Raw genomic sequence first — 25,542 nt, 5'->3', positions numbered from 1 at the left:
TGGCAAATTCCTGCTTAAAAGTACGATAGATCTTTAGTGCTGACTTCTTAATCATGCCGATTCTCCACATATCGGTCTCAGCTTCCTTCACCTTTTTTTTAACCGATAATTCTTTTTGGTTTGGCCCCCAGCTGTTTTATAAGTATTTACTAGTCAATTTTCTGGTTCGCTTCGTCCATTTTGTATCGACATTCTTCATGTACAAGTAGCTGAAAACCTTCCTAGCCCAACGCTACTCCCTCATTTCTCTCAATCGCTTCTCAAATTTTATCTTGTTGCTAGTTTCCTGCCCTCAAATGATGTCCATCCCATATCTCCTTGTACTCCCTGATTTCGTGTATTCCCGTGAGCTCCTAAAGCAAGCCTACCTATTCCACGTTGATTAATTTCTAATCTTGCTCCAACTTCAGTTCTCATGCGCAAGACCACATTGCCGAACGTCAGACCAGGAACCATGAGCCTTTTCAATATTCCTCTAACAACACCATACCTATTGTAATTACACAGTGCCCTATTTTTCATTACTGCTGTATTCCTCTTACCTTTAATCGTCACATATATTTCGTGTCCCCATGGGTACTCGGCCCCATTGCTTATCCATACGCCAAGATATTTGTATTTATCTGTTATCTCTAGCGTGACCTCCTGTATTCTAAGCTCCCTACCTTCATTATCATTAAAACTCATGACTGCTGATTTTTCTTTACTGAATCTGAAATCTAACCTATCTCCCTCATTACCGTAAATGTCCACCAATCTCTGCAAATCTTCCTTGTTGTTGGCAATTAGCACTATATCATCTGCGTACATCAATGCTGGTAGTGCCTCTTCAATGAGTTTTCCTTGTTTTACGAAAGAGAAGTTGAAGCCCAGTCCACTTACCTCTAATTTGGCCTCTAATCCTCGTTGGTACATCATGAATAACAGGGATGACAGAGGACACCCCTGCCTAAGCCCCCGTTTTACCTCTGCAGGCTGGTATACCTGTTTTTCCCACTTTATAATTACCTTGTTACCTTTATAGATATCCTTTAAAAGATTAGTGACTACATCTTCCACGCCTAGTGTGTCCAGTATTCCCCACAAGTCCTCTTGAACCATGCTATCGTAGGCTCCCTTGATATCCAAAAAATGCTAGCCACAGGGGCCTGTGTTCCTTTTCTGCTATTTCGATGCACTGCGTCAGTGAGAACAGATTGTCTTCCAACCTCCTGTGTTTCCGAAACCCATTCTGCAGTTACCCAAGCACCCCCTCATCCTCTATCCATGCCTGCAGTCTTTCGTTTATAATCTGCATCGCCAGCCTGTAGACCACTGATGTCACTCTTATAGGACGGTAGTTGTTTATGTCAGCTTTGTCTCCCTTTCCTTTATGGAACGTGCTCATCCTGCGAAGTTTCCATCCATTGGGGACTTCAACATCGATTATTATTTTACTCACTGTCTCTCTCAAAGCCTGCTTAGACTTTGGAACTAATGTTTTTATCTGCATAATTGGAATGCCATCTGGGCCTGTTGATGTACTACTAGGAATCCTCTTCTCAGCCCTTTCCCACTCTTGTTGTGAAAATGGAGCCATTGTGCCACTTGATTCATCCTTGTCTATTGTGGTGCATAAAGCACTTCTTTGTTGAAATTTTTCAGTCACCCTTGTTCTAATATATTCAATAGCTTCGTCCCCTTCTAGCCTAGCACCTTGAGCTGCAGTTATAAACCTCTGCTCTAGGCTCGTCTCGTTTCTTAGGGAGTTTAGATGGTTCCAAAATTTCACAGCTGCCTTTCTATCTTTTTTATGTACTACTGCCAGCCACTGAGCTCCCTTTATTCTAATCTTTTCATTGATCAGAAGGGATGCATCCTTTCTACAGCTTAGAAAGATGTCCCATTTTCTTTCAACATCTGTCGGTTCACTTCGTTGCTTAGCATGTCTGTTCCCTAGAGGCTTCCTGACGTTTTGCTATGGCTTTCTTAACTTCCTCATCCCACCAACTGTTGGGTTTGTGTCTTCTTTTCCGGGGTGACTTGTCACATGCCTTAGCAAGCTCTAGCTCAAACAGTCTAATTAGATTCGTGTATGTCCACACTGTTTTATTATCTTCAGTGATTACTTTCTCAATTCGTTTAGTGGCTATTTCAATTTGCCATTCTGAATAAATATTTTCCAGTAGCTGCTCATATTGTCTCCTTCCCACTTTCACTGCTCTTCCAAAGCTTAGTTTGATACGTTTGTGATCACTACCCAGACTTCTGGAGGCACCTTCATCTATGTGCATTCCCCCGAGTTTACCATACATCCTACGTGACATCAGTGCGTAATCTATAGTAGACTGCAGCCTTCTTACCTCCCATGTTATTTGCCTTTCACATTTCTCGGTACTGTTGCAAATGATTAAATCAAGCCTTTCACATATATCCATAATTATTTTGCCTGTCGGGTCGGTATACCCATCTATATCTTCTATGTGCGCATTCATATCTCCTAGTATAATTATCTCGTGCTCTCCTCCTAACTCCTGAATGTCCTTTGATATACACTCAACCATTGCCTGGTTCTTCTCTCTGGCCTTTGCTTCGGTCCACAAGTACACCAAACCAAGGAGTGTCATTTGCCCTGCCACTTTCCCTTTTAGCCATAAATGTTCCTTGCACTCCTGCTTGACCCTTTGCCAGTCTGTACTTTTATGAACGAATGCCCCAATACCACCCCCCTTTCTGCTGCCTTCTGTTCCATTACAATAATCCCACACGTAGTCCGGGTTGTTAGGAGCTTGTTACATGTCCCTGAGATGTGTTTCTACAAAACCGTATACCATCGGCCTCTCCTCCCTCAGCTGTTCTTCTATCTCTTCTCACTTCAGCCTGTTCCTACCACCCTGCATGTTAATATACCCTATGTCTGAATTGGCTCGGCGCTTGTGGCTACGTCTATTTCTGCCCCGGACTCTACCTATCTCAGATACTGGTGCCACTTTGGAATCTCCATACCACATGTCAAAGAGTCTCCCTGGTCGTTTTCCCAGTTAGTAGCTATCCTGCACCCCGAAGGACCCGCTTGCCCCCCAAAAAAGCTACTGCGCGTCCTGCAAGTCGCCGACCCACCTCATGACCTAGCCGCCAATCGAAGTGAATTCTGTCTCGTAGAAAACCACGCCACCTATGCACCTCTCTGTTTATTTCCACCACCTCAAAGCCTTTCTCTTGACTCATCCGCAATATCTCTTGGTTTGCATTGACATCCGCTCTTTGCAGGTTGCTATCATGCACCGGTACCTCCGGTATCTTGCATATCACTACTTGTACCTGAGAAGTGGCGCGCATGACGTTTTTTAACCATTCCTTTATGACACCAATTGTCCTTAAGACTTGTCTCACTCGATAATTACAAAACACGATCCCTGCCTTACGAAAAAGAGAGTCTAAGCTCTACTACAAAAATTTGCGTGTTCAATGTATGTGCACCTCCCCCACGGGGTGGCAAAAAAAAAAAGCAACAAAAAACGAAAAAATCAAACACACACACGCACAAACTAATAAATACCTGGTGACTGACCCCCAAAAAAGCCGTACAGTAAAATGAGTGCTACTAAGATTTTGACTGCTGCCTTATAATTATAAAGACAAGCTCAAAACATGCAAAACCACTTATCTGCGCAGTCGATCGGGAGCGCTAAAAAAATACGTCCATATCTCGCGGGCAAAAGCGCGCCTGCCATTAGCTGCTGCGCTGGAAGCGGGGGTGGTCCCTTTCAATGATGCCACGTCCGGCGCGCTCATCTCCCTATTGCTCTCTGCTCGGTCCACTTTGACAGACGTTTGCCTACGGGCCGCTTTTTGCCTTGCGCTGTATTTTCGATCAGTTTCTTTTCGTTTTTTTTTTTGTTCGCAAAAGTTCTGTGCCCTTCATCGTTGTTGCTGAGCCTGATGCTGGCAACGAAGTCGAAGACGGGCGCTAGTTCGGACCAAGGAAACGCGTTATGCGGATTCTATGAGAATCGATATTCTGCTTTTCTGCTGCACGTGCCCAGTGTGTAGATGCTTGCAGCGGCAAAACTGTGCTGTCGGCTGCCACCAGTCCAGAATCTGGCAAACCCTATATATCTGAAGCTGCGAATGCATCGAGCTTGTCTGAGATCCCAGGATATAGCACACTCTCTGAATTGGTACCATCGGGCGTGACACCGAAAGTAGCTAAAATAGCCAGACCCAGCACTTCGTCTGCATCGGGGCGAATAGCATGCATGGGCCGTCGACCCTTCATCTGTGGATGCATTTTCTAAGAAAGGAAGAAATCGATGCAAATGCAAGATGTCGAGACGCCGTTCGCGCTGAACTCGAATCTACGCCAGCGACGCAGAAAAATATTTGAATTGATGCAGCCGGCTCTTGAAAAAGATGCCTTACGTCTGAAAAAAAATTCTAAACGGCACTTAGAGAAGATGGAGAGAAGACAAAAGAAGAAAACAGTGCACAAGGACACTTCAAGCTACTCTGCTGGAACTTTTTGAGGAAAACACATGTGCTGAACTTTCAAAGCCAGTTTTCTCAAACTGCTTTTTTTAACTAGTTGTGGTGCTAAGAAAGCGATTTCTAAAGAACTGCTTATCAGATTTGTGTAGCATTTATTTTATTCTGCTCTTGGAATATTTCGCCAGGGTGTAACAAACTCCTTTTTTTTGAAAATTGGTGCCAATAATTATTAATAAACAATTAATTTTGACAAATGTCATACCTACTAGCTACATCAAATTCAAAGTTGAATAAAATTTTTTTGGAGGGGAAATTGAAAATACGGCTCCGTAGCAACCTAGGATATCTATCCAGGGATAACCACAAATAATTTCAGCCTTCTGGTATGTCCTGGGATTTCTTCCAGCTCTTCCTCAGCCACACAAGTGAACCACACAGTTAGGCCTCAGTAACTAGAACCCCTGAACACGATTTCATGAAACTTTGCTGTTTTTCTAGTTTTAATGTAGTGAACATACCCTGAAAGATTATGATATCTTAAAAAATAAAGAAGCTCGGTTTTCTGGGTAGCTTCCCTCCTTAAAACAGACATTCTTGTTTACATGGCAGGCCATCCCCACGCAAGCGTGCGTGGTCTGTGTGCAGAGACCGGCGTTTCCAGTAGCAGCGTTTGGTACATACTCAAGAGCGGAGGACTTCACCCATACCACGTTCACCTGCATCAACAGCTGGACAACAGAGATTTGCAAAGCCGTCTTGACTTCCGCAACTACTGGATACTCATAGGAAGAAGGTAATCCCGGCTTCCTGAAGAATATAATCTGGTACGATGAAGCTCGCTTTTCGCGCAATGCCCAAGTCAATGTTCACAATGGTCATTACAAGAGTGCTACAAATCCTCACTAGCTGTTGCAGTCACAACACCAGGTGCAGTGGTGCGGCATTTACGACGGCAAAATTATCGGTCCGGTCTTTTTCGATGGAGCACTCACCGCGAATGCTACACCAGCGAAATACCAACTTCACCTGCAACCTCCCTCTAGCACAGCTTAGGAATATCTGATTCCAGCAAGACGGAGCTCCTCCGCACAACTCTGAGCAAACTCGAACGTGGCTTGATCAAGAATTTACCGAAAAATGGATCGGCTGTCTTGGACCTGTAGAGTAGCCCGCAAGATCCCCAGATTAGACTCTGCTGGATTTCTTTCTATGGGGATACATTAAAGACCACGTCTACACCGAAGCGACGACAACGACCGCTATACTGAAGTCTAAAATAGCAGATGTGTGCCGCTCTATTACTCCACGAATGCTATGAAACGCGACAGAAAATGTGCTGACTCGATGTAGATTGTGTATAGGGGCTCATGGAGGGCTCTTTGAGCACGCTATGTAATTGCCCATGACGTCTCAATAAAAGTGCTTTGGACTTTACAGTTACGCTGAGCTTCTTCCTCATTGCCGAGTGCCAACTTGGGTCACGGCGGGCACTTCAAATTCCGCTCCCTCAATCCGTTTCAAGTTCCGCGCACTCCAACCACTTTCAATTCCGCGCACTCATCACACATTTCACACATTTCACCCACAGCCAATCGTGCCGTATTCCTTGCAAGTATCCAGTAGAGCAATCACACATAAGCGATGCAGATATGAGCAAAAAAAAACCTGGAATAATTAACGTTGAAGTTTTTCTATCCTTCCTTTATCAAAATGTCACCCTCGCCCCCACCATTATGTTTATTGTCGGCCTGAGAAGAAAAACAAAGCCTGCGCTGCGTCAAATGCTGCCTCTGTTCTTGTATCACGTTGCATGTTGTGGCCCCTCTTTCATCAAAGTTTACTGTCTCCGTTTCTTTCTTTCTCCCCCTCCCCCTTTTTTTTTAATAGCACCATCCAACCATCGCGTTATGTCCATCATAGTCACCGATAGCCAGTTCAAGCGACCTTCGTGCGTGAGAAGCCTTCGCTAATTCATTCAACTTACATTTGAGGGCACTCAAAGCGCCGCGTGTTAGGCGGCAATTACATGGTATTTTTTTTTAATTTCGCACACTTTAAACAAACCCTGTACAAAAATTAACCTGCATTGTTATCTTTTGATAACTTGAAAATTTTGTTATTTCTGGATAAGAGCTACAAGTCTTATATTGAAATTTTTCTTCTAGAGTCAGTATTTAAAAAGTTTATTAAGCAATTTTTGTTAGTTACTGTGCTTAGTGGATAAAAAAATATTCTGACGTGGTACATACAGCTATGAACAATACCGCGCTAGTTAGAGACGTGCAGCACTCATTTATAATTTTTTATTGCTTGGTGCCTTTCAACTGAAACACCCTGTATGTCGCGGACCACGAGAATTTAAAAATGTTCCCCTTGCACCGCCGTGATTCTTGACGGCATTGTGGGCACAAGAGAAGCCGGGCCATGCCATTATATTGGACTACGTGACAGCTGAGATCGCATGCAAAGCTGACACGTGACAATTTCACTCAAGGATTCATACAGCCCGAGCAACCTCTACAAACTGAGTGGAACTACTATGCAACACACTTTGTGTAACTGCCACACATTACTAAATGCAACACATGCAGTTCGGTGACCGTATGTTTCGCTTGCATACATCACAAGGGGTTGTCTAACGCATTTGATACAGTAATATGATCATTTATTCAGCAATATGCAGGCAAAATTACAAGAAAAAATGCATACAGACATCTATGGTGATGGCCTATCCTTCGAGCTTTATGCTGGCCCGCCGTACGAATGGCCCTTTCAAAACACTCCGTCACACATCTGTGCTTTCCGTCACATCGAAAACATGACAGACTCTGTAAATTTAAATTCTTTCTTTGCATACCCCAATAGAATCATGCATTGTGAACTTTCTAAAAGCCTACACGTTCTACAAAACCTGTCGCCTTTGCACACACGCACTTGCACACAATGAGGGTGTGGCTAATGACGAGAATACGATTGATAGCACGCCAGTTGAAACTGAAGTGGCCACAAGTTGCCACTTGTGGCACTGGCAGCACAAAGGTGCAGTGGACTGTAGCGCTACCTGTAGGTGCTGCATGTTTCCCATACATTCGGCACTATTCAATACCTCAACACATAAATCAGACAGTGGTGATGGCAGTGGAGATTCAAAATAATGTAAGCTACTCACCCTTCATCCTCTCTAGATGAATGGGCCTTCCTAGGTACATCAACCTTGGGAGCAAAACTTCTCTTCTGTCCAGAGCTTCCGGATAAGGTTAGGTCCCTGGGTCCTCTTAAGGAAGGTAACCTGGAGGTAACAAAACAGCCTTCCTGCTTTGGATTTCTGCATAATAAATGAAAGCATAAATATGGGTACAAAAGTTAGGCACCTGCCCAAATGAAGGAAATAAGAGCAAGTTGGTTTACAATTTCCGAAGTTTAACAGACTCATTTATTAAATTGTACCAATTCTTTTTCCCTTATCTATTATAGCAATAATGACAGACTGCATGCAAAACAAGGTTAGGGAGCATGCTGGCCACAGGGCTAGACAAAAACTATATATAGCTACCGTGTCCCAGGTAGTAGGGGTGTCCCATTTCTTCCAAGGACTCCACGTGGAAGAGAATGACCCGGAGAAGCTTTTGAGGGAGAACCGTTGGGCGTCCAACTCATCGCAGGCCAACCTGGGAAATAAATATCATGGCCCATTTCTAAGCAGAGTAAAGCTATCAACAGCCAAGAATGGTGCTTCACATTTCACATCAATCGTACATCCAAGCCACATTCACTGAGGAAAAGTGAAGGTAGTTTTCAAATGATTGGAGGCAGCTCCTAAAGAGCTTTGTCCATCCAGCTAATATTTTTTTCCTTTAGCACAGATATAGCTAACTTGTATGCTGTGGCGGTAACTTGTATGCTGCGGTGGTGTCCCGCGTTACACTGTGGCAAAGTCATCACCCCGTCCAAATGGGAGGCTGCTATTGCCAGCTCCAGACTTGAAAAACAGTTGTGGGCAGTCCAACGAGTCCACGATGCAGCAGAGAGACTTCGTCTTTCTGTTCCAACATGGAGTAGCCCGAGACCTAGTAAAGCACATTCTGAAAGACCTAATAAAGTTTATCCACCCATCCATCTATGGCATTTATCTTTTCTAAGTACTCAGAGTTTACTTCTCACAATATATGACTTATGAGTAAGCTTTGAAGGCATACATAAATGAAGCAACCTAGAAGGCAAACCGCTAGGCATGTGCGAATATTCGAACATTTCTAATAACAATTTGAAAATCGTTCTATTGAATTCGGCACTAAAATCAAACAGCGCATGTTAGAAATGCCGCATATGTTTAGAATAATCATCACCAATGAAGAAACCTCAAAGGAACAAAATGTTGAAACAGTGTTTTAATCACTGAATCACCAAGATGCATGCAGCCCAAAGTATTGCACTATAATTGGCACTATATTGCAAAAGTATTGACAATTATCAATTATAGACATGTTGATCAGCACATGCGTGAAATAGCCAAACCATTTTGCAATAGATCCAATAAACAAGTGCATAGGTCATCCGTCTATCACCCTTCTAGATGACGAATATAACTACCTATTAGACAAGACATGAATCATGTGTTGTAATGCACATGCACATGCGCACAGTTTCGATAAGTCAATGTTTCATATATGTGTTCTTTTCTTTTCCAAATAAATTTCAGTTGAGAGTTCAGCCCTGTGTCTCGTCTCTGTCCGTATCTACCCCGTTGTGCTGTAAAATTTTCTACGATAAGTATTGCCGATTTGGCACCTTGGTATTGATTTTATTCTCTATTAATTGCAGGATGAAGGTGTGTTTGCTTAAACTCCCATGTCACCTAAGCGACAAAGTCATCAATCCACTATCTTCATCATGGCATACATGATATAGACTATTAAATATTGATTAATACATTTATATCAAATTTTATTTTAAAGCTGTTAACAAAGTGGCACTTTAAATACTGTAGTAAGTTTTGTATTTATACCTGCTTACAGTTACAAAATATTTTTAAGGTTCTAGTTGCTGCTGCGTATTTGCTTGCCCTAGTTTACAAACTTGGGTATCTTTTTATTATTTGATAATAACAGCAATGTTCTTTTGCTAAAGCTAGTGACCATTGTTTGAAATAAAATGTAGAATTCTTGGGCTGCTTTGAAAGTGGACACATTACCACTCCAAGGCTGCTTAGAAAATGATTGCCTTCCTATACATAACTTGCAAGTGACGTCACCTCCTATCTTGAATCCATTGAGCCAACAAAGCACATACGCCTCAGTGACCATGCTGTGTTTACCTTCATGCAGCAGATCATTTGGCATATGCATGTTTTTGATGTTTTGCCTATGACAGATTCTTATGGTGAAAGCGAATCTTTCAGGACATCATGCAGCCTGCAAAAAAGCAGTGAAAAATGGGCAACTTGAATCCTCTGTGTCTGCGGTGTGAAAGTCCATGATGTCGCACTCAAATGGTGGAACAACTTTGCACGAGATTTTAGAAACATAACTTGCCCGTCATGATGAGATGCCGACACACATGAATGATGTTCAATGTCTTAAGGTCCTTCCTGTATGCACACATAAGTCATGTGCTTGAGCTCTTTCATGCAGTCACATTAATTCGTGATCACTTTTGGAAAACAGTACGTCCCCGCAAGTGGTCCTTTTTATCTGATTTACATACTTCTCATGAGGCACAAAATATCACACGATCCGTCATTGCAACATATTCGGTTGACAGGTAATGCGTGAGTTGCACAGCTTGAAAGAGAGAGAATAAACGTTTATGAGTATTGTCAGAGACTAAAGTGGGTGGGGCCGTTCGTCCAGAGCTCCACTGGCTCATGCGGCTCGTTGGGCTTGGTCCAGGGCTGCCAATTGGCTTCCGAAGGCCTGATCCGAGAGTCGAGTTTCCCACGACTAGTGTGGTAACGTGTGTGCTTGTATGAGCATCGAGTTTGCCGTAACAGGATGCGACGGACAGCTGTATGTAATGTGTGTAAGTGTGGGCACCCCCACGCACCAGGTGCACTCATCTTGATATTCGGAAGGGTGTATTTTAGAAAGTGTGTGCAGGTTGGGGTACAACATGTGCTCGATTGTGCTCTGTTTAGTTTCGGGTGAGGTGGCGCCATAGTGCATCGTTCCAGCTGTTGAGATTCGAAAATGTCTGCTCGACCGCTTGGTCGCTCATCGTAGTCAGGGGATATGGTGTCATCTACAGGCGCGCTCGTCGCTCGGTATGTACAGAGGGGTCCACTGTTAAAGGGAACACCAGAACCATGTACTCCGCTCGGCGCCACCGCCGGCCCGCTGCGGCAACTAGTTTCGCGCAAGAGCAGTAGTAAGCGCTGTGGGCGGCGCTCAATTGTCTGCTACAGTTCCGGCCGTGCTTCAGCTCGTCAGGAAGCCAGCCGTCCCCATGCTTTGAAATCGGTCCGCAGACTGCATGGCCAAGTTCAGATCGAAAGCTGTGGCAAAACTCGAAAGAAATCATATAAAATACTACTTCAATGATAATTTTTCTGGTTAGAGAAGCGTTACTTCTCGTTTAGAGATGTCTTTTTCTAGCACAACTATATTGCTACATGCATGCATATTAATATTTTAGGGGACGACGCACGTGTGTGCCTGACGAGGAAGACGAAGGGTTGTCTCCCCTCGATCGCTGGTGAACCGGTCATGCCATTACTGCTGGTTTTAAATACATCTAATCCCCAGCTTCATCGATACGGCGTCTCTTCTTTTACGTAACATACTTGGTGGAGGTGGAACGTTCCCCGTCTTCACCAGGAAGCTTCGCAGTGGCCGCACCGTTCAGTCTTCGGGCATGGCTACCAATGCCAACAACCCGTCAGCGTCTCCACCTGTAGCTCCAGCCACTACTTACTTGACTATGCCCTACCCCCGTGATCCCGATACATTCTCTGCACAGCCTGGGCTTGACGTTGATACATTCTCTGCACAGCCTGGGCTTGACGTTGACTACTGGCTCCGTATGTACGAGCGGGTTAGCCAGACACATCGATGGGATCCCACCATGATGCTCGCCAACGTAATATTTTACTTGAACGGCACCCCACGTGTCTGGTTCGACGTCCATGAGGCTGAGCTCACCAGCTAGAATATCTTCAAGGAGCGACTAAGTGGTGTCTCTGGGGACCCGTCCGGTTGCCAAATGGAAACGCGAAAATAACTCGCCACTCGTGTGCTGTCCTCAACTGAGTTGTATGTCTCGTACATAGAGGATGTGCTCGCGTTGTGCGGTAAAAGTGGACGAGCGAATGCTAGAGAGTGACAAGGTCGGCCACATACTCAAGGGCATCACGGACAATGCCGTCAACTTGCTTGTAAACCAACGTCAAGACCGTAGATATGATTATGAATAAATGCCACCGCTTCGAAATGGCCAAAAGTCGCCATGTTCTGCCTCAATTTACACGGCTACCAAACACGGCTGTTACATCAACTTGCAGCGATCTCGGTGCCACACCACCCAAGCAGGACAGCGTGACACGTATAGTTCGACAGGAGCTTGAGGCGTCGAGTCCGGCACCATTTCCTTGACATCCGCTCAACCATGGCGCCGCACAAACGCCTCTGGCGGTCTCCGTTATTCAAGTCGTCGTGAGGCAGGAAATTGCAAAGCTCGGTTTTCCTGTGGCCTGCTCCGTCTCTTGATCCTCCTCCAGACTAATGACAATAAATAGACCACGCCATGACTCACATTTTCTTCCACGATCCCACAATCCGACGGAATGGAGAACTGCAGACCACAAACCGATCTGCTTCCGCTGCCACCGAGTTGGCCATATCTCCCACTGCTGCTGCAGCACTTCGACGCCCTCAAACTGGGGCCCATTTTCCTCTTCTCGCCCACACGAGAGCTCCCGTCGGTATTCGCCCAGTCGTGTGTACCCTTCTTCCGACTAACAGCCGCTCCACCAATCGTTCGCCGTCACCTCAACACCGCCATTCCCCATTGCCCCAACCACGCCGCTATCCGTCGGCGGTCAAATATGGATCCTCTCAGACGGAAAACTAGACCATGCAGCTCCGGGAGGTAGTGCTGCATCAATTGCGACTGATCCAAATCCTCCGTTGACGCTCCCCACTAAAACGAACTTGATTGAGGTGTATGTGAACGGTATTTCTTTGACGGCGTTAGTTGACACCGGAGCTCAAGTGTCCATAATGAGTGCTCACCTGTGTCGCCTACTCAAAAAAGTCCTCACGTCTGTAGCGACTAAAGCCCTCCTAGCTGATGGCGGAACTGTGGCCATCACCAGAATGCGTATCGCTTGTGTTAGCATTGCCGGACGCCATGTCCCCATTTTATTTACGGTGCTTGAAAATTGCCCTCACAACCTAATCTTCGGCATGGACTTCCTATTGACGCATTCTGCCCTGATCGATTGTGCGGCCAGTACTCTCTGCCTAGAACTTCATCTTCTCCCGGATTCTCACTCTGAACTCCCGAACAGCCGTGCACCACTGACTTCTTCCGGATACCACCTAAAGCTCTCACATTTGTTGCATTGGCAACCCCCTCTCCCGTGCTCGATGGTGATTATATCGTGACGCCGATTCCTGATGTTCTCCTGGCGCGTGACATTACTGTCCCACACTCCGTCGTAACCATGGCCTCTAACTGAACATATTTACCTGTTATCGATTTCGGTTTGATAAAACAAGCCAAGGAATTTCGGTCGCCATGATAAGACTCGTAATTGATGACCACGTCCCCTGTTTTACGGCAAACGTATGTCCCGATCACCCACATCACTCGCAGGATGCCACGTGCCTCGATGCGACCTTGCGCTCCATGATCACCCCAGACCTCAAACCTGAGAAATCAGCCGCGTTATGCCGCCTTCTGGCTTCATATCGCAACATATTCGACATCGACAGCCGTCCACTTGGCCAGACTTCACTCGTCAAGCCCCACATTAACACAGGTGATTCTCGTCCCATTCATCGGCGACCAAACCGGGTGTCTGTTACCGAGCGTAAATTAATTCAACAAGAAGTCACCAAGATGCTAGCCAAAGGAATTATTGAACCCTCTTTGAGCCCTTGGGCGTCCCCCATCGTGGTCATTAAAAAGAAAGATGGCATGTGAGGCTTCTGCGTGGATTACCGCCATCTGAATAGAATCCCGAAAAAGGACGTTTACCCTTTACCCCGCATCGATGACGCTCTTGATTGTCTCCATGGCGCCCGATACTTTTCTTCAATAGACCTACGTTCCGGCTACTAGCAGGTTGTTGTCGATGAAAAAGACCAAGAGAAGACTGCGTTTGTAACTCCAGATGGCCTATATCAGTTCAAGGTTATGCCGTTTGGGCTATGCAACGCCCCAGCCACGTTCTAGCGCATGATGGACTCTGCTATAAGGGTTCAAATGGTCAACATGTCTGTTATCTTGATGATGTCGTAGTATATTCCCCCCTATTTGAGACCCACCTTCAGCGTTTGTCAGCTATTCTCGACATATTCCACACTGCAGGCCTTCAATTAAACTCGTCGAAGTGCGACTTCGGACGCCGGAAAATTACAGTGTTGGGCCACCTAGTCGACGCCTCTGGTGTGCAGCCGGACTCGGAGAAAATTCATGCAGTAACCAGTTTTCCTCTACCCCAGTCAGTCAAAGGCATCCGGAGTTCTGTAGGACTTTGTTCCTATTTTAGAAGGTTTGTGAAAGATTTTGCAACCATCGCTCGACCCCTCACAGAGTTCCTGAAGAAAAATGTCGCATTTACGTGGGGTGCCGACCAAGCTGCTGCTTTTTCTCACCTAATCACGCTACTGACGACTCCGCCTATATTGGCTCACTTTGACCCATCCGCTCCGACAGAAGTCCGAATCAATGCTAGTGGTCACGGAATCGGAGCCGTCCTAGCCCAACGCCAACAAGGACACGACCGAGTTGTCGCCTACGCTAGCCCCCTCCTCATGGCTGCTGAGCTCAACTATTCCATTACAGAGCGTGAATGTCTTGCTCTTGTTTGGGCGGTCTCAAAGTTCCACCCATATTTATATGGCACAAATTTCTCTGTGATAATTGATCATCATGCGCTATGATGGCTTATGTCACTGAAGGATCCTACTGGCCGGCTCGGGCGCTGGGCTCTGAGACTGCAAGAGTATACCTACACGGTGACGTACAAGTCCGGACGCCTACATTAGGACGCAGACTGCCTGTCCCACTACCCGGTTGCTGAGTCGAGAATTATGTCTGACGCCGACAGCGAGCCTTGCTTCTTTTCCCTTTCGCAAATGACATGCACTGGTGACAAGCAGCGCCATGATGCGTCCTTGTGTGCTATCATTGAGCGCCTCGAATCACCATCTTCCAATCAGTCCCATCACTTATTCATGCTCCACGATGGTGTATTATACAGGCAATGTTTTGAGCCGGATGGACCGGCCTTGCTGCTTGTCATTCCGAAACACCTTCGCTCGGAAGTTCTACGTGAACTTCATGACCTTCCGACTGCTGGTCACCTTGGTGTGTCACTGCTGCTTGTCATTCCGAAACACCTTCGCTCGGAAGTTCTACGTGAACTTCATGACCTTCCGACTGCTGGTCACCTTGGTGTGTCACGCACTTACGACCGAATATGCCGATGCTTTTTTTTGGCCAGGGCTTGCACGCTCAGTCACAAGATATGTTGCGGCTTGTGAGAAATGTCAGCGTCACAAAACACCATCGACACTTCCCGCCAGACGCCTTCAACCACATGACATTCCGTCAGAACCGTTTTTCCACGTTGGATTGGACATACTTGGCCCTTTCCCCTTGTCTTCCTTGGGTAACAAGTGGGTAGCCGTGGCCACCGACTATGCCACGCGTTATGCCATCTCACACGAGCTCTTCCAACAAGCTGTGCCACAGATGTCACCGACTTCCTCCTCAAGGATGTGATTTTGCAACACGGAGCCCCGCAGCAGCTGCTTACAGACCGCGGCCGCACCTTTTTATTGAAGGTCATAGCCGACATCTTGCAATCCTGTCAAACAAGACACAAGCTGACTACGTCATACCACCCTCAAACCAATGGACTCACGGAGCATCTAAATCAAACTCTTACAGATGTGCTCGCTAAGTATGTTTCTAGCAACCACACCGACTGGGATCTCGCGTTGCCGTACGTCACATTTGCCTACAATTCTTTGCCCCATGACACTGCCGGTTACTCTCCATTTTTTCTGCTGTTTGGCAGAGAACCAAGATTGCCTCTAGACCCCGTCATAACGTCCCCTGGAGTACTGACCAGTGAATATGCCATGTACGCTATCACTTGGGCCGCTCAGGCACGCGAAATCACCCGTACTCGCCTTTTGACCTCTCAAGAGAAGCAACGGCATTTGTATGACCAACGACACTGCGACGAACACTTTCAGCCCGGTTCTTTGGTCCTGCTCTGGTCTCCGACCCGTCAAGTTGGCTTGTCAGAAAAACTGCCTACTCGCTACACAGGTCCATGCCGAGTCCTTCGTGTGGTTGCTCCAGTAACATATGAAATTGGTCCTGCCACCCCGTCGCCTTCATGTGCCCAACAGGCTACTGATATTGTACATGTTGCGCGCTTGAAGCCCTACCACTCTCCTAGTGATGCTGACATTTAGATGCGCCGAGACGGCGCTTGTGCCGCCGGGGGTTATGCTACGTGCATGCATATTAATATTTTAGGGGGCTACACACGTGCGTGCCTGTCGAGGAAGACAAAGAGTTGTCTCCGCTCGACCGCTGGTGAATTGGTCATGCCATTACCGCTCGTTTTAAATGCATCTAATCCCCAGCTTCGTTGATACGGCATCTCTTCTTTTTCACAACAATATTAAAGAATATTTTTCTTTGCAAAGTGGATATTCAATGCGAACTAATGCAGATTTGAGCTGCTGCAGTACGTAAGCTCAACAAAGCATTTATAGGCGCCTTTAACTGGTGCCACCAGAAAACTTCCACGAAGCGGGCCATTCTTCATCTAACAAGAGGACGAACGAAAGACGGCCATCCGGCTGATGTGTCAGGTGACACTTATCAGATTACAGATCATTCTCGTCATTTTCCTTCTAGCTCGAAAGACAGCAACTATTTTTAAGATTTTGCGACTTAAACTGCCCTTTCGCGACGAGCTGAAGAGCAGCCACAACTATAGCAGACAACAAATGAGCGCCGCCCACAGCGTTCACTGCTCCTGCGTGAAACTAGTTGCCGCTGCCGGCCGGCGGTGGTGCCGAGCAAATGACGTGCGCTCCAGAGTTCCCTTTAACAGAGGACCCCTCTGTACTTGCGCGAGCGAGTCGGTCGCACAGCTTGACCCAATGTCCTCTGCTGCCATGCACTCGGATTTGGTGGTGAATGCCGGAACTGTATCCTAGAGTTTCACAGTGTGACATACTTGCAAGCTGTGTATTCAAAAACAATTAGAATAATATTTAATTCAGTATGGTTACAAATCGATTCTAATATCCATTTGCACATGCCCTATAACCTAACACATGAAATATTACGCAAGTTTCCATTGCATGAAGATGCAAAGTAATTTATTAGTTTTGAAGCACCCCTGAACACTGCCTTTAACAGCATTCTTTCAACAAAGGGCAGATCAAAAGTGCACCAGCCGAGTATAATAATGTTATAAAATACTATATCACACCCAGGGCACTTCATATGCTCTTAAATACTAGCAGTGCATGTTGAATTCAAAAGCCAGTAAAATGTCCATACTACAGAATGCACAGATAACTTTTCAGTGACAGAAAAATATTTCCCTGACAGTTAATGAAAGACGGTGCTTTAGTTTCCCAGCATTTTTTTTTTGTTACTTTAATAGACCTCTACCGGGGTACGTCAAAGCGTGACGTCACCGGTGCACGTGCAAGACGGTGGTCGGCAAAACACTCCCCCCAGTGGTTGAGTGGGGTGCAGTTGCTCGGTGCTTGGGCCAAGTTTTTTTTTTTTTTTTTCTTTTTGAAAGGTTAATCTTCATCTCACAGAGGCAACATTAGGTGTCGTATGTGTCGGAGAACATCTAGGTATGTGGTAAAGTGCGTGATGAAATATTTGCCACGCTGGCTGGCTGTTTATCACGAAGAAGTGAACACACGTGGCGGCCTGTGCGAGGAACAGTGGCATCATCCTCGAAAATGAGCAGTGTTGAGTGTGGCGTGTAGTGTGTGTTGAAAGGCATGGAAAATATTGGTTCACCATTACGGACGATGAAACTGAGAATATTGTGCGTGGTGTGTGCAGTATAAATAACGCGACGCGTCCTGTTTGTGAAAACACTGGTATTCGTTGTGGGCCGGTTGCAGTAACCGGTTATCGATGGAACTTTACGATCTGACATTTTAGTCAAGGCAAAAATGCATTTTACGCGATTATCTGCGAGTGGATACATCTCAACGTACGTGCGGCGTGCAGGAAAATAAAAGTGCATGATCTCCGGGTAATGTATACGACTACACATGAGCTATAAGCATGTTGTAGGGTCGCTGAATCTGCATATACGCTTCATCACGGCTATAATTGGTATTATTTGATACCTGGTACGTGCTAATAGAAAGAGTGGAGATTTTCGTATCTTATCTACTTTGTACTTTTACAGCTGGAATCCTTATTAAGTGACAATTAGCATTAGAAGTTCGTGTATCAGGTCTAAAGAAGCAATATAGGGACGACAACATGTTATACGTGTCAAATGCAGCAAGGTAACTGTGCCAGATAATATTGTTGCAAATGTTGTATATTATTAATTGTCGGGTTTTACATCACATAAATAATTTTCACTGGGTTATTGAGAAACGCTGCGGCAGAATTTCACTTTAATTTTCATGAGGATATGTTAACCTGAGCCTTACACACTGCAAGAAGTGTTTTTTTTTTTTTTTCATTCATCTTCAATTAGAGTTTTGCGCAATGAGCAAGAATCTTATCCATGACGTCGCCCACAGCAGCTCAAAGCCATGCTGCCACCAATGCTGTACCTCGTTTAAAACTGCAGTGCACATGCCACGATGGAAATTGAATGAGTTTACATTCATGCCATGGAAATATTTCTCAAAGTGCCAGTCACTGTGTACATTCAAAACGTTCGCTTTCAAAAAAGATCAATTTTTTTATGGCTGCCATTTACGTGGTTGAAGCCTACTGCGTGCTGGGTCGCGTCTCTCAGTACTCTAAATAAAGTTTCTGCATCCATACATCCATCTGCGACGAGTGATTTCCACACTATGAGCAATGACCCTTCCGCAACCCCCTTCTTTTAAAAAGCTGTGACTTGGGACATAGCAAGGTAGAAATTTCTGTCGAAGGAATGCAGACACGCAGCTCTGCTATGCAGAAAGATGCCGCCAGCGGAACTTTCTTGCCAACCAGCACCTGCTCCAAGAGAGAGTATAGTGGGCCGGGTGCCCGCAGTGACGTCACACTGTTTACAAACAGGGAGAGGTCTATTGCTACTTTCTTGTAATGCAAGTGAGTGAAGTAAAAACTGCATGAAAAAAAACCAGGTGAAGTGTAAAAAACAAGCAAGACACCACAGGCTAAGTTTTTTACGCAGTTTTAAATGTATGAGCCAACTAGTCTGCAATAGGTCCTGCTAGAGATCTTCCACATCATGGTAAGCACTCAACATTAGCAACTTTTAGCTTACATATATAATTTTTAACATTTCCGTGTGACCAGAACGCATGTTTCAGGTGGGTTTTTGTTCCCCATACTTATACATTTATGCCCCTATGTAAACATATACCTTTTGTTTGCACAAACCACTAAATGATAATAACTGCATTTCAACTATATTTTATTTAATTTAAATAAAATCAAATCAATGTAGTAAAATTATAAAAGAGATTTTCGGTTTGTACAGTGTCATGATATATGCAAAGACGTGCAAACATATCGGGTTACCGGACGATGGTGTCGACATCTTGTGATGTTTCATTAGCTTCGTGCAACTAGTCATGGATGCATTTGTTATTGCCTAGTGTTTGTGAGGAAAAAAATTTATAAAAAGGGATGCTCATTCGTAACAGCATATACACAACTACAATGCACAATGTTTCTGAAATAATTTTGTGCTTGCCTGGTTCACTTTGACACCAGCTAGATGGTGCCACCTACCCGCTTGTCGGGACCTTCAGGCTTAATGTTGCCAATTCAACTGTTCTCCCACTAAATAGAGCAGGTTAAGGAAAGGTTTTCGGTGGTTTTGAAGACTTGCTAGCTTTTTTTTTTTGGAGTTTTTCTTTGGCGGACTGAAGACACGAAAGCAAAGCAGCTTTCACCAAGATACAACAGAAGGGCAATAGATTTCAAATGAATTACATGCAAAAAATCACTCCGGCAACAAAGAAAATTTCTTAGAAAGTCCCTGAGGCATGCCGACCATCCAACATAACTATTTCGATTTTCGGTCAAAAAAGAAGGCGATCTTGTACAAACCAATGAATGCCAAAATATATATATATATATATATATATATATATATATATATATATATATATATATATAAACAAGGACCAAGGTGCCTTGTTTTGCTCCTATTCACTGCAGCTGACACGAGAGAGGGGATTGGCCAAGAGCTGCGTGGTTTTTCTATGACAAGTTTCTTAGCAATATTAATCTAAGGTAATTTACTACTTGTACACTGTATCCTGTCGTCTTTATTCTGTTTTTGTACTGTTTCACTCTCTAGGTTTAAAGAAATAACTGCTATACTAGGACTGACAGCGTTTAGACAAGATATTCTTATTGGTGTAATGTACTTTTTATACGGGTACTGACAAAATTTCTCGCTTATCTTTTTTTTGCGTCAAATGATAAGCCAAGAAACCGAGAGTGTAGCAAAACATACCAATAAGAGAGAGTGCGCCCTGAACAACTAATTACACCGTGCTTTTAAAAGCTAGTTTCTGTTCGTACTGTACCCTGATGTCACTACATGGTATGAGCAACGCCACCAGGCGATAGGATGTGTACATGCAAGTTTTCGTGATGTGTGCTCGTCAGCACATCACTTCTTCGATCGTCTGCTGCGCGCCGCACGTGTGGCAACCGTGGTAGAAAAGAGGCTCAATGTTTATATGGCATCACTTTAGAGCTAGACACATGGTGCGAATTCGGATGTGATTTGACACATGGCTGTTCATGCCAACAGCAGCATCCGCGCAGAAGCATGACAAGGGGCACCACTAGTGGGCGCCCATCGCAGGTTTGTTCCTTGCCGCCAGAACAGCTCCGACCGCCTTGGTATTTTTTTGTATATGGCCTTTTCCGGTGGCATAAAAAAACATTGGATAAACTGTTTATAATGTGAAATAACTCATGATTAAATAAAGTGATCCTTGAAGTGTGCTATTTCTGCAAGGCAACATCGGTTTCCGAACAACCAACGAGCCATCGAGCCATGATGGCAGGCCATTTCGTAGGTAAACAAACTGTGGCACCGACCACCTTGGCGAGCCAGCCCGCTTTGTTTCCACCTTTTGCTCTTTACGCTGAGGCCGTCGAGAAAACCAGTTGCACATGTAAAAGCGTAAGATAAGTGTACAAGTTTCTATCATGCTGGCAAAAAGAAGCGCTCAACAGTGAGCTCACGTTGAAAAGCAAGCGGCACTACCGTGAACATTGACCTTCTTAGGCCTACGCTCGGAGTCGAGAATGAATCTGGGCTTTGGCAATATTTGTCACTCGCGAAGAAGTAGTTTTGTTGGCAATGTTATTAGACAATGAAGCATAGCTGTGTGAAGGTGTTTATTTTGTGCCTAATAAACAGAATAAGATGTCTCCCGAACGTGCAAGCTGAGCTGCCGTATGTAGGCAGAGACCGAGCGCTGGTGGCTCGTTCTCCCCATGTGTCATGAATCTTCATTTGCTGAATTGGATACCGAATCGCACCATGTGTCTAGTGCTTTTTAAGGCACAGGTTCTTCCCCCACAATCCAAAGTCGATGAGCAAGTGCATGTTGTGGGTGTACGCGTCCAGAGCGAACAGAGTAAGCTCCGCTTGCTTGGCGTCCAGTCTCTGCCTCGGCGCACGAGGTTGACCCACGCTTGCCTCAGCGCCGCATCACACTGGAATCTGTGTAACTTGCAGTTGTTGTCCCCGGTTTTTGTGCAAGCCAAATCACAGGGTAAAATATTGCTGCCATGATGACAAATTCTATACAAATGATTCCTTTGCCCACTGATAAGCACTAACGCCGTATTCGCATGCACGTACACTATATTCCAGACTCCACTAGCTCGCTTTACAGGTGTCGTCAGATAGGAAGGAGACGCAGTGCCGGAGGCACTTGGTCCCAGATTCTAGCGCAACTTATCAACTCATCATCCTCCGTATGTCTGTCCCGGCACTACCTACCTCCCAGTGTCTGATGAAAGAGAAGATATGTTTCGGGCGACGGCCATACCCTGGCAAGGGGGCCATCGCTCGGCGCCAGGCACCAAACAGATGCAGCCTACCTCCTGGCATAAAAGCCAGAGAGACCCAACAAATGGGCTACCCTTCCGCTTAGTAACTTTGGTAACATCACACAAAGCGGACATACCCTGGCAAAGTGGGCTATCCCAATGCGTTGCCGTCATGGCCCACCACGGACCAGCGAGAATTGACAGAAAGGCTATCCTTTTGCGTGGTGACTTCAGTCACCACGCGGGAAGCGGACGTACGCTCTCAAGGTGAGCTATCGCTCGGCGCAGAGTGCTTTGCGTGCACGATCCGTCCCCTGCCCGCCACGGGTCAGTAGGACTAGACAGAGGAACTACCCTTCGGCGCGCTAACTTGCGTCACCCCACACAAAGAAAACGTACCTTGACCCTTGACTAAGGGACTACCATTCGGCGCAGTAACTTTCATCACCAAACACAAAGCAGACATAATCTGACATGTGACAAAAGGACTGCCCATCGGCGTGGTAACTTCAGTCAACGCACATAAAGTGGATGTACCCTGACACTGTCGCACGGCTGGGAGCTGGTGACGTCCTCTTAAGACGGATGGGCTATAGTTTGACGCAAGACGCTTTGACATCATGAACAGTCTCCTGACCACTAGGGCCCAGTGTGACTCGGTCCGCCCTTCGAGGACTACTAGACTTCTGTTTGGTGCAGAAGCCACGGCCACTGCACACAAACACAACATACTCTGGTGAACCAGCACGGCTTAAAGCTGGCTTAATCCTTCCCAGAGAAGGGAGCCACCTTCTGGCTCAGCGTGTAGAGTTGCGGGGCACGGAGAATCAGCCAACAAGGACCTTGCGGGTAAAGCCCAACAAAAGGACAGAAGTACGACAGATGACAGAGACCACACGGCACGAGCAGACGATTGAGAGCGAGACGTGCAAGTGCCACTTTTGTGTTTTGGTGCTTGACGTCATCACAACTTGCCAGACTGCTGCGTAAGTCACGTTAGTTACCAAAATTATTACTGTAGCCTGACATCAAGTTGGTGTCGATGTTGGTAAGTGCACCGCAAGAATTTTTACTTTAGTACCAAAATAAATGATCTTATCGGCATTTGCTGACTGTCACACTTGTTCAGAGCCATCTCTGTATACATGAGACTTGTATGGCAGAGTAAACTCGCCTCCGAAAAAAAAAGCTGTCAGTACCATTTAGTATTGAGCGAGTTGGGCACAAATGTTAAATTTAGCCGGTTATGAGGGCTCCTGTCACACAATTGTGACTTTTGACTTGGCAAAACTGTTTAGGCCTCTCCCATCAGTAGGTCGTGTCTCCCATAGAGTTTCCTAAAATTTACTAGAGGGGACTCAGGCGCTGCGATCTTTCAGCGACCATAGAAATGATGGGTAGTACACGAATTTGTCTAGTCTTCGTACTTCTGGCGGCAAATTGCACTTGTGGCTTCGTTTATTGCTGTGTTTCGGTTTTGTTTCAAAGGAAAGAACAAACCTTTTTGAACTCCGTGACCCAATTTAAAATGGTAAGCTTAAAAGAATTGGGTGTGAAGTGCAATCGCTGAACATTTGCTTATTTTTGTTTAGTGAAAAACACCTCCAAGCCACACGAACAAACGCGGAGCCAGAAGTATGAAGGTTAGACAAATCCGTGTACTACCCAGTACCCATGATTCCCATGCTCGCTGAAGCACCGCACGTTGCAGCTCCCATAGACACTAGCACAACAGTTCACACTAGTGTATATTTATGAAACTCTATGGTGTCTGCCACAGCATGGAGCAAGGAAACAACTGAGGAGAGGCTCTGACGTCACTTGTGAAACCGTGATGAAACCAGAAGTTGGCCATACTGACAGGGCAAATTCTCCTCTCTTGTTTACATTCGATTGGGAATCGGAAGGCGCGAAAACCACGTGCACTGCACAGCATGCGCGTCGTGGCAAACCGAAATCACTGGAACGGAACTCAACACGCGGGGCCAGCATGACACCTTTGGTGAAATCATTTCGTCCGAGTATAAGCAGCGAGTAATTACTCAGGGACAACGAAGCAAGCACAAGAGAATGTGCGCTAGAGGCACTGACGACAGCGAGTTTGATGCCAGTGTTTTCACATCATTAATTCGCGCACTGTACAGAGAACACACTGTCGGCCGTGCATCATCTTTTGCGGTTGCATTCCGTCTCCCGCGGCAGACGCAGTGCCCGGTCACCATGCCTGTGTTACACGTAAACTCACCGGCGTGCTACCGCAGCGACTTTTGAGCACAGTGCAAGTGACACTTCAATGCGGTTGCTCTAATGTCGAGAGAACAGAGCTAGGGGCAAGCATAGCAAGCAAAAGAGAAAAGGTGTTTTAACAAGCACAGGCAAGTTGTTACTGTACATATTAAACACAAACCTAAGAATGTGCACATGGTCCTCATTGCGTCTTGGTGGGCCAAAAGTTTCATCCGTTGTCAAAAGTAGGAACACAGCACAACTGTCACTGACCTGCAGGGCATTTGGTCATGGTGCCCCAACGCAATCTCGCTGAACACTTTGAATACTTAATCCGAGTCATTTGCCACACGGTACATGGATATGCACTATTGAGGCCCTGCGATTAGAAAAGGTTCTCTAATCGTTGCTAAGAGTATAATAACTATATAAAGAACACTAACTAACAATGCCAACAGAGGACGGATATTGTCCGCCACGGCTCAGTACGAGACTATGGTGGCTAGATAACGAGACCTTTGGACGCGCACATGCCGACGCTCACTGCTAGACTAGCTGCAGTGCACAACACGTAACTACAGCAACGCCGCCATTGTGTCCAGTGAATATGGCGTCATTTCCTCCCCACTTTTCACGCATGGTGTAAGAATAATCAGGTGTTGACACTCTGCGCGGCTGGGCGGCAAGATAATGTTCGGTCCCGCGGGCGCACCGTGCCATTCTGTTAGCCGTCAGATGACCCCGCTCGTCATAGCGCCATCTAAGAAGGCGCCGATGAAGCTGCAAGATAACTGATAAAAGCCCGAACATTATCTGGATGTGCTGGAATTGCGCTTCTCAACGTGTTGCATGGAGAGTGTCAGCACCTGTATATTCTTACACCGTGTTTTCATGTAGTGCCGGCTTGGCATGCCCTCTCCTCTCATTTTTTCCTCCGTGTCCCATGGCTTCTCCTTTCCGGCTATGGTGTATTACGGCTTCAGGATTTTAGGCTTCATAAGTCTCTCCAGCTTTGGTAAGCCGGCTGAAACCAGGTAATCGCAATTCGCACTCATACTTCGGTTTTTCATTCGGCAACTGGAGCCTCCACAAGGCGGACATCATGCGTAGCCACGAAAAAAGGTGGATTTGCTACATTGGCGCATAAATGTCGTAAACGTAAAGCCTATCCACCAGGTTGTACAAGTTTTGTAAAGGCCTGCGCAGATTTCTACCGGAAACGTTATAAAGACTCCGTCGATTTTTCTACTATGTCAAGATAATGGTGATTTTACGTCCCTCAGACACTCTTCTCACGCGCCCGATAACTGAAATGCGCAAAAAATTTGAAAAGAATTTTTAATTACCCAAAAAAATGCAATACCGAAACCAAAACCCATCTGAGTGCACTTCTACGTGTGACGT

General features: G+C 45.7%; 1 protein-coding gene across 4 annotated transcripts in view; it reads right to left on the bottom strand.

Annotated features, from left to right (window-relative positions):
- Positions 1 to 25,542, bottom strand: part of Polr3D (RNA polymerase III subunit C53) — a 148,719-nt gene that overhangs the window by 91,244 nt on the left and 31,933 nt on the right. For 2 of the 4 annotated variants that reach the window (XM_075878280.1, XM_037428646.2), the window contains exons 2-3: positions 8,021 to 8,135; positions 7,637 to 7,792 (exon numbers count right to left, since the gene is read on the bottom strand). In XM_075878280.1, the coding sequence (XP_075734395.1) occupies positions 7,637 to 7,792; positions 8,021 to 8,135 (271 nt within the window). The remainder of the gene's footprint in view (positions 1 to 7,636; positions 7,793 to 8,020; positions 8,136 to 25,542) is intronic. The other 2 variants (XM_075878281.1, XM_037428647.2) reach the window with 1 other exon arrangement.

The sequence above is a fragment of the Rhipicephalus microplus genome, chromosome X, assembly GCF_043290135.1.
Source record: "Rhipicephalus microplus isolate Deutch F79 chromosome X, USDA_Rmic, whole genome shotgun sequence".
Classification (NCBI taxonomy): domain Eukaryota; kingdom Metazoa; phylum Arthropoda; class Arachnida; order Ixodida; family Ixodidae; genus Rhipicephalus; species Rhipicephalus microplus.
The sequence above is the reverse complement of the archived record's forward strand: the minus strand, read 5'-3'. Positions and strand labels throughout refer to the sequence as shown.